This window comes from Rosa rugosa, chromosome 7 (assembly GCF_958449725.1).
Source record: "Rosa rugosa chromosome 7, drRosRugo1.1, whole genome shotgun sequence".
Taxonomy (NCBI): domain Eukaryota; kingdom Viridiplantae; phylum Streptophyta; class Magnoliopsida; order Rosales; family Rosaceae; genus Rosa; species Rosa rugosa.
The window spans coordinates 23793507-23803614 of record NC_084826.1 but is presented as its reverse complement, the minus strand read 5'-3'; the positions used below and the strand labels follow the sequence as shown (position 1 = coordinate 23803614).

Below are 10108 nucleotides of genomic sequence, written 5' to 3'. Positions count from 1 at the left end.
ACGGCGGATATGGGCTTATTCTATCCCTACGCATCAAGGAATGGATCAAACCCCCTTGATCCTCATAATGATGCTTGCCTTGTTGGATATGCTGATATTGACTATCTATCAGACCCACACAAGGCACGTTCCCAAACTGGTTATGTCTTTATCATTGGGAATACTGCAATTTCTTGGAGGTCTACGAAATAGACACTTGTTGCTACCTCTTCGAATCATGCTGAGATACTAGCTCTTCACGAAGCAGTATGTGAATGTACATGGATAAGAGCCGTTAAAAAACATGTTCAAAGCACATGTGGACTGCATTTCACCACTAATGAACCAACCATTATCTACGAGGATAATGCTGCTTACATAGAGCAGATAAAGAGGAGTTTCATCAAAAGAGACAACACCAAACATATTGTACCGAAGTTCTCCTTCAATTAGCAACAACAGGAGCATCAGAAGATTGAAGTTAAGCATATTTGATCTGAAGACAATCGTGCAGACCTCTTCACCAAGTCACTACCAAAGTCTACATTCCAGAAGCATGTCCAAGGTATTGGTCTACGTAAAGTATCTGAATTACCTAACATGTAATTTTCAGGGGGAGTCGAAATCAGGGGGAGTATCCTGAAGCATACTCATTTGACCATCGTGCACTCTTTTTGTCCTTCGTCCAGGGTTATTTTGTCCCACTAGGTTTTGTTACCTGGCAAGGTTTTGACTAGGCACATCTTTAGCATGGTCACCCCACTTACTGCATCCAGAAGATGCTTTGATTCAACATATATATGCATTTGCTCATCTTTTTCCTTCGACTACGGGTTTCTCCCACTGGGTTTACCGGGCAAGGTTTTGGTGTAGCAACTCTAATGCATCCTTCTCGTAGACATACTATCTACTTATGGTGCTGATAAGAAGACTCCACCTATCTCTAAAGCTGTGATACTGCTAATGCACACTCAAGCGCGTTGTGCTCTTTTTCTCCTTCGACCAAGGTTGTTTTTTCCCATAGGGATTTTATTACTTGGCAAGGTTTTTGACGAGGCAACTTAGAAGCGCATAGCAGGGGCAACACTATTGACATGGAATATACAAGGGGGAGTGTTGTAAATATTAATGTGGCTATTCATGTAATAGCAATTAGTGTTGCGTGATATACGCCAATTAAGATTGATTGGTGATTAACAGAATATAATTAGCGATTGATTGATTGTAATCAGATGAGTAATTGATGTAATCGTTAAATAGTTACCTTTTGTAAACCTGAGGTACTCCTATATAAACCTCATTGTGAGATGAATAGAATCACTTCATTCTTCACACTCTCTATTCTCTGTGTCATTTCTCTCTTCTCTCAAACTCTCTTACTTTTTATTTTACAACAGTATCGTTTTTTTTTTTTTTGATGCAATAAAAGATGCAAGGTTCACCATTATGGGACCCAACCATCATAACTCTGCTATCTTGTGTGGTGTGGTGTTGCTCAATCCGTTTGATAGACCACCGAATATCATTTTCCATCCACCTGTATACTGAACACTGCGCGGGTCTGCACCATTTGCCATGCACCCTCACTCAGATTCGTCTTGAAGGGATTTCTCCTTATCAAGATTCCCTTCAAGAGGAATTCTCTTCACCCAGATTTCCCTTGAGGTGAGTAGCCCTCACCCATATTCGTCTTGAGGGGATCTCTCCTCACACAGGTTCACCTTGCAGGAATTTTGCCTTACCCAAATCTACCTTGAGATGTTTCACCTCACCCAGATTCGCCTTGAGGAGATTTTGCCTCACCCAAATCTGCTTTGAGAGGTTTTACCTCATCCAGATTCACTTTAAGGGGATTTCGCCTTACCCAAATTTGCCACATAATCATTAAGCGACATCCAGTATAAGTCGTCGCCTATTTGGGCTTTTGTGAGAAAATTATAGTTGTTACATAGACATTAACCGACAACTCGTACAAGTCATCGTTTAATTAGTTATGAATGAGAGAGTTCAAGTTGTCACACAAACAATAAGCGACAAACTGCACAAGTCGTTACTTAATTGGTCGTTTGCAAGAAAATTAAAGTTGTCACATAAAGATTAATCTACCACTGATAGAAGTCATCACCTAATTGGTTTTTAGTTATGAATTTCAAGTTGTCACATACATATTAAGCGACAACCCGTTGGGCTCGTCGCCTAATTTGCTTTTTGCGAGAAAATTAAAGTTGTCACATTAACATTAACCGACAACTCGTAGAAGTTGTCACCTAATTGGTTTTCAGTGAGGAAGTTCAGGTTGTCACATGGTCATCAAGCGACAACCTATAAAAGTAGTCGCTTAATTGGTCTTTTACGAGAAAATTGAAGTTGTCACATAAGCATTAACCAACAAGTAGTAGAAGTCGTCGCTTAATTAGTTTTCAGCGAGGAAATTCAAATTGTCAGATAAACATTAAGCGACAACTTTATCGAGTTGTCGCCAAATTGATTTTCAGCGAGGAAATTCAAAGCATAAACATTAAGCGACAACCCGATAAAGTTGTCGCCAAATTGATTTTCAGCGAGGAAATTCAAATTGTCACATAAGCATTAAGTGACAACCCGATAAAATTGTCGCCAAATTGATTTTCAGCGAGGAAGCTAAGGTTGTCGCATAATTATTAACCGACAACTCACATAAGTGGTACTAAATCAGTCTTCAGTAACAGAAATCTAGTTGTCATATAAACATTAAGCAACAATTCACATTAGTCGTCGCCTAATTAATCTTTTGCGAGGATGTTAAAGTTGTTACAGAAACATTAACCGACAGTTGGTAGAAATTGTCGCCTAATTGATATTTTGTGAGGAATTGAGTGTCGCATAATGTCAAATGGGCAACAACTGTCAATTTGCCGCAAATACTTACTTTATGCGACAATTTGGTTGTTGCCAATGGGATCATGTGCGACAACTGAAATTTCCTCGTATTTGCTAAGTTTTTGCGACGAATTGAGTTGTCACAATGAAATTCCTTACTTTTGCTATTTTCTCTTGTAGTGTGATATTCGAGTACTTGTATAGTTTTGTGAGTCTTTTAATTCCAACAAAAACAAGTACTGCATTTGCATTTTTGATGATAATGGATGGATGAGATGATTATATATATTATCTGGTGTGCTATAAGCTACTATTCCGGCCAGTTGCATGAACAATTGGTTACGATTCTGTTACTAAATCAATTGGTGATGAATATAGGACCAAGCATCATAGCTTTGTGAGTCTTTTAATTCCAACAATAACAAGTACTGCATTTGCATTTTTGATGACAATGGATGAATGAGATGATTATATATATATATTATCTGGTGTGCTATAAGCTACTATTCCGGCCAGTTGCATGAACAATTGATTACGATTCTGTTACTAAATCGATTGGTGATGAATAGTGTAAGTACAAGATTTTGTACATGTTATTTGTTGGCATTCTCATACAAAGCTAGTGAATGTCATGATATTCTTCACTGAAGAAGATGGAAAAGGGCCTAATACTGATCTCAAATACGTTACAGGTAAATGCATCTCATGAGTCAGCATATGCATTGGGATTGCAACCTGTGTTGCAATCCTTGAGTCAGTCTTAGGTTTTAGGAAGTTTGTTTTTGGAAAGTATCTTTCTATTCTTAAATTTTATTATGCAAAGATATTTTTCACCAGTTAAAATCGTCCCATTGAAGACCTAATTGATTTAGGTCTGTTTATTTTAATTGGCAATCTTTTGTTAAAAAGATTTTTCCTAATAGGAATCAATTAGGGTTAGACGCATTGATTGTGCACGATTCTTTTTCCTCCATATAATTCTGAAAATGTGGTCTAGGTTTAGAGAGCTTTTAGTTTGCATATCATATCAATTTGCATGTGATTGATGCATATATTGTGGGTCTAAACTCTCCAATTCAAATAGTGTTTAAGGAAAAGAGTTTAGGAAATCTTATCTGCATTTAGAATTTTTTTGAATACATATCAGATAAAAGATTGTGATTACATATTGTTTTGAAAAACCTTTCCATGTTTATCTCAATCGGTGTTTAATTTGATTGGAAAGAGGGGGAGTCTTTATCCTCTATAAAAGGTTTTGAAAACTGTTTTACGATGTAGAGGTTTTGATTGAGAATTTTAATTGTGCTGCATAGTCTGCACTAACTGTTTTACAAAACTCTCATTGTTTGTTTGATGGATTGATCACACTGCTTGTTCACTGCATTCATCACTTGCATGTGTGATTGAGATCAGTGAAGCTTCAAGGCAAGATTGAATCTGAAGGCGTGTCCAGATTTCTTTATCTATACAGATTGCTTCATAGTTGTTTAGAATAGGTCTTTTACAGTTGTGAGCAAGTTAGCATTGTTGCTAGTCAATGTGGTTGTGTTGAATACCACTACTTGTGATCTGTAACGATTTGATTCATATTGGATTTGATTCTCGTGTTGGCTACGTTAAAAGCCACGCAGTGAAGTTTCCTCAGTGGAGAGATTTACACTGCGTCAGCAAAAGCTTGTGTTCCTTTTATTTGAGTTATTGTTCCATCTGGTGTTAACAAATAGAGGACCAAGACATCATAGCTTGTAAGAGAAGGTCTAAAAATTTAGAGACGTGAAATATTGAGAATCACCACAGTGACCACACAAACATCAAGCCATCTATAGAATACAAAAATAGCATAGCTATCATGCAGCAACTGGAGGAGATACGGTAGCACCCAGTGATGTTGCCGTATTCTTAGTGGGTGGTGGAGGCGGGGATTTGCTCGTTACTTTTAGGCTCCGAGTGGGCACTATTTTCTTGCTAACAATGATATTTTGACATCCAAAGTTACCTTCTTTTCTTCCAAGTATCCTTGTCAAGCCATGTATACAGTCAACATGCCATGAACTCTTCTCATCACCTACAGTCATCATAAGAAAATTGCAAAGCAAGAAATCTTAATAGCTAGACAATATGATCCTTGAAACTTAGATTTATTAAAGCCAAGAAAATTAAAACCTCATGATTTGTAATGCAGAATTCAAAAAATGGAAGAATTTTATCATATTCTTACCATGAGGAACTAATGCAGAAGTTGCAGGAAAAGCACCCACAAGAAGGTATATTGCTATTACAGCTAAAGCTAACATCACCGGAGAACCTTTCATCATTGAAAGCCGGAACAAGAAGTTTTAAAAACCTTAAGTCAGTGGAACTTCTTTGTTATGATCCTAGGATATTGCTAAAGAGAGATTTATAGACTCTCTTCTTATGCTAAATTGTGTTCAATCATATTATAATTACTGTTGTTGTTTTGTTTAATGAGCGTTTGGTAGTAGGAGAGATGTCTATACTCTATACATGTTTAGGTGATTAATTATGGAGTTGACTATGAATTTGCATGTTACTTCCATTGCTTTCGTGGAAAGCACAAGCACTATTACCATACAGTACATGTGTCGCACTTCAACTCCAGAGTTTTATGTATTTGCAATTTTCCCTTTTCCTATCATCTAAAAAGAGAGGATATACTAGAGTAGAATATAAAGAATGGTGATTTACAGTTGCAGGACTAATAGTCTTAAGAAATCCTCAACTTTAATTGTTACTGTTCATGGCTTTATGCATAAGTTCAATCAAACTTAATTAGGATGTTAAATTAATAAAAGCCAGAATCCTCATAGTTTAAGATATACAGCTACTTGGTCTGTTTTTTATCTGAAGTCAACCATTCCAGCAAGTTGCTTGCAAGAACCAAAAGCCACAAAAAAGAAGAGCATCTTGAGAATGTTGGTCAAAAATGAAGTGTTTGAATTTTGGAAGTGGGATGAAATTTTAGCATCTAAAATCTAAAACCTTTTGATGAATTGAATATATTAGATGATTTTTATGTTGAGGATATATACATCCCACATAGGAAAAATGGGATATTGCCTATGGGGTTTATAAGGATTTGAGTCACTCCATCCATTGCCAATTAAATTTTAGATATGAACCCCAGATTATTAGAGCGGATTATCCTACGGGTTTATAAGGGTTTAGGTCACTCCATCCATTGCCAATTGGTTTGGATGTGAGCGGGTTTATAAGGGTTTGGGTCACTCCATCTATTGCCAATTGGTTTTGGATGTGAACCCCAGATTACTTTATCATTATTTTATTAAGTACTACTTGTCATGGACTATGAAACTTTAGTAAGTAGTGTTATGGCAATGCTACTTGTGACACTATATCTGGGTTTCTCGAGTCAAATTTGCATTAATATACTGAAGAAACTATTCAACAAATGTACATACAGAAGTAGCCTATTGTAGAAAAGTGAGGCAAAACATTGAAATACAAGCTTCACAAGGGAACGATCAACCATACATAAACATCAATAGGCATCATGCAAGGACTGGAGATTTAGAAGCAATCTATGTGCTTTAACCTTATTTCTCGTGAGTGGAGGTGGCGTGGATTTTTTTGTTACTGTTCTTAGGTTGCGAGTTGGCACTACTTTCTTGCTAGCAATGACATTTTGGCATCCAAAGCTACCTCATTTTCTTCCAAGTATCTTCCTCAATCCATCTTTATCAACATGCCATGAACTCTTCTCATCACCTTCAATCACAAGAAAATGACAGCAAGCAAGAAATGTTGAAATATAACAAGAAAGTTTGATCAATTCATTATACAAAACTTTTACATAACAAAGCCAAAAAGTAAAAACCTCATATATCTAAACAACATATCTAATTTTAAGTAAACAGTATTATATTATGAATACTGAAGAAGCATTTATATATTCTCTGCATTATGCTAAATTGTGTTTGATTTGATTATAATTGCTGCTGTACGTTGGCTTGTTTGGTGACCGTTTGGTGGTTGTCTATATTTAGGTTAAGGATTTATGGAGTTTGACTTCGAATTCACATGTTGCTTCCATTTCTTTAATGGAAAGCTCAACTTAATTCAGAGTTTTATATGCCATTGCTTTTCCTGTCATCTAAAAAGACAGAATAGATTATGAGGATGGGGATTTATAATGTTCATCAGAACTCTTGCATGACTAATATACTCTTTAGACATTCTCAATTTTGTAACTGTTCATGCACAACTTTTTTGGAAGAGTTTGGGTATGAATCAGAATTGGGTTTATGCTTGAATGCTTTGAGTGTATATAAATATTGCTGGATTAATTAAGTGTGCTGGATGATCTTTACACTAGCAAACCTCTCCTTTTATAGACTCCATTGGAGAGGATTTGAAGTTTGTAAACATTTGGAGTTCTGGGTAAAGCAATGTTTTCTTATCAATCTATTCAAAATCTCTACCCTAAGTTTAGGAAAAGTGATGCTTGCGTGGAAAATGAGAACTTGGGAGAACATAATGGTTGTCACAACAGTTGACAGTCCCTGTAGCAAAGGCAGCTGTAGTGACGAGAAATAGGGAACGAGGCAGACTATGGGTGAGGGGAATTGGAATGTGTAAACTCATTGTTTAAGGAAAGACAGTACTCTTAACTTGTCACAATATTTCCCTTTCACTAATTAATGGCGGGACGCTCTCGTACTTGGGTTTTTGCTAATCTCTCTGTGTATTAGGTCACTGCGCGCAGGGAAAAGAGGTAAGACGGGAACGAAGAAGAAGAAGAAAAAGGGAAGTTGGGCCTTTCTGATATGGGTCTTTGGTTTTAAAGGAAAGATTGGCCTAAATCTCATGTTCACAATTTCGTTCTTGATTTAAGTCATTGGGCTTGAATTTCGGGTCCAAAACCGAAATCACCAATGACACTAAGTCAATAGACGAGCATTATGTATTTCAGTAACCTTCCACACCACACCCACTTCTGCAAGCTCCAAGAGTGTAGTTGTGCCTTGGGTCCACATGTGTGGCATGATGGTTCGAGAAGAAATGTAACTTTTTGTCTTTCCAAATGTGGTTTGCATGTGTATTTCCTCATCAGGGTTGAAATGTGCGTGCGACATGTCCCGTGATTTTTTGGATATCAACAACCTAATAGCATTCCTAACTATCTCTGTCTTGCTAGGTTTTCAACTTCTATTTAAATCTCTCATTGATATGCTTTGGTATGAAGAACTCATTTTTGTTGAAAGCATGCGTTAAGTCGAATGAAATTGAAGGAGTAGTCAATGGAAGAGTCATATCGGAAGTGAGGGTTTAGAGAAAGCCTGATTCAAAAATATAAAAATACCCTCACATGTATAGCACGTCTTCACGTCTTGACGAAAGAAATTAACAGAAACTAGTTAATTTGACGATTGGGTAGTAAATTGGCTAATTTTACTTAGTCTTCAAATTAATGCTGAAACACCTTATGTCCATGTGGGTTGAAACTTGGGACTTCCCTTGTGGCTCAAGTTATCACCATGATGGATCCAAGTATTTGATCCAACTCTCAACTCTCGAACTCTCGAACATACATTCAGTTTGAGCTTGTATAACCTCATGAAAACATGATCCCAAGGCTCTGGGGACAGTTTTGTTTTAGGTTGTAAGATCCTAGTTTGTGGGAGATGAGTTTTTCTAGATCGTGTTGTGTTTAGTTGAAGCAAAGCATGAAATTTCAAGCTCTAAGTTCAAGGTTTCCTAACTGTCGGTTTTAAAGTTTGTATGCTCTTAACTACGTTGAATTAAATGAATAATGCAGTCACTTAGATGATGTTCTTTCTGTTGTACTGCGAAAATGGTGAGACATCACAAATAATTTTTGTCCCTTAATATATTGTCAGTTTTCCGTTAAAAAATTTCATAAAATATTTTATTGAAAATTAAAAGAAATCCTCAAAAAAAAAAAAAAACTGTACTTACATAAGCATTTGTCAAGCATAATTAACTATAATGAGCCACGCTCATGCTACCGCCAGCGGTACCAACAATCACCAACGGTGTGACCTACGGAAACACAGCCAAGCAGGCTATCACCTGAGCCCCGGCTCACCCCCAGATCACCGCTGACGCGCCTCCACGCGCCGCGCCAAGATCGCCTCGCTGAAGCATATCAGTCCCACATCAAAAACAAGGAAGAGGTCAACCTCTTCCCCACCTATAAAAAGTTCACTCCTCTCTTCTCATTAATTACGCAATTACTACTTACCTACTGTTATTCTGTCAACATAAATACATTGACTACTATAAGAACTACTATACTAATTAATGAAGGTAAGTGGATGTAGGATATGTAGCCTTGGTAGTGATGAGATTTGAGCACCAAGCTCAGGTTGTGTCTGTCGTAGAAAAAACAGCTCGGGTTTTTTTTTTTTTGATGGAAGAAAAAACAGCTCGGGTTGTGTCAGAACTTTAGAACATGTAAGGCCATCTCCAACCGGCAGGGCTAAAAATAGCTCTGGGCTAAATTTTAGCCCTAAATTATGTACTGTTCATCAATGTGACATCAACCATCTCCAACCCGTCAAGGCTAAATTATAGCCCTAAAATATATTTTAACATTTTGGATATATATATATATATATATTCTTATTTTTTATCAGATTTTTACTATAGTAATTGAAACCATTTTTATGATAAAAAAATATTTATCCAGATGCTTTTTTATGAGGTGATATGTATTTATAGTGTAAAATTTAAAAAAAAAAAAAAACCAACGGCTATAAACGGCTAAAAAAAAAAATAATAATAAAAAATCCCAACGGCTGTGTAAAAATAAAATTAAAAAACTCAACGGCTAGATGACGACAGCAACCAGCAGTTGCTGACGTCATGCACATGTCACGCAACACCCACAGGTGGGCCTCCCATTTCTGATATATTTGGCCCCAAGGGCTAAAGGGCTAAATTTGCCCCCCTCTTTAGCCTTTTGGCTCTCAGTTAACTTTGGTCCTAAGTTGTTTGGGTTAAAAAATAGGCTTGTAGCCCTTTATGTAGTTTGGAACTTTGGATGGAGATGGCCTAATAAACTTAATTTTGTGAACTGCTCCGCAGAATTGCTTTTTCTTTTTTTCTTTTTTGGAACGGGGTCTGCAGAAAACTGTGGAAATATTGTATAGTTTTTTATCATCTTGAACCCTACTCGGTTGCTTGAGCAAGTGGTTCTTAGTTCTTACCAGGCAGGAGAGAATATCCTTGCCCCTTCTCCCAAAAACAGGTAATGTTTAGAACATAG

At 36.9% G+C, this 10108-nt stretch overlaps 1 protein-coding gene across 1 annotated transcript; it reads right to left on the bottom strand.

Annotated features, from left to right (window-relative positions):
* Positions 1-4565: 4565 nt before the first annotated feature.
* On the bottom strand, positions 4566-5194 carry LOC133720621 (uncharacterized). Its single transcript, XM_062147032.1, has 2 exons — positions 5057-5194; positions 4566-4903 (listed from the first exon to the last, which is right to left on the bottom strand). Exons 1-2 carry the CDS (start codon positions 5151-5153, stop codon positions 4686-4688), a joined length of 315 nt encoding a protein of 104 aa, XP_062003016.1. The 5' UTR covers positions 5154-5194; the 3' UTR covers positions 4566-4685.
* Between the last annotated feature and the right edge of the window lie 4914 nt (positions 5195-10108).

Excerpts from the sequence above, each read along its gene's own strand:
- LOC133720621 (XM_062147032.1), bottom strand. The coding sequence starts at position 5,153 with ATGATGAAAGGTTCTCCGGTGATGTTAGCTTTAGCTGTAATAGCAATA. Across the intron at positions 4,904-5,056 it reads TTCTGCATTAGTTCCTCATG|GTGATGAGAAGAGTTCATGG; the intron begins GTAAGAATATGA and ends TGATGACTGTAG.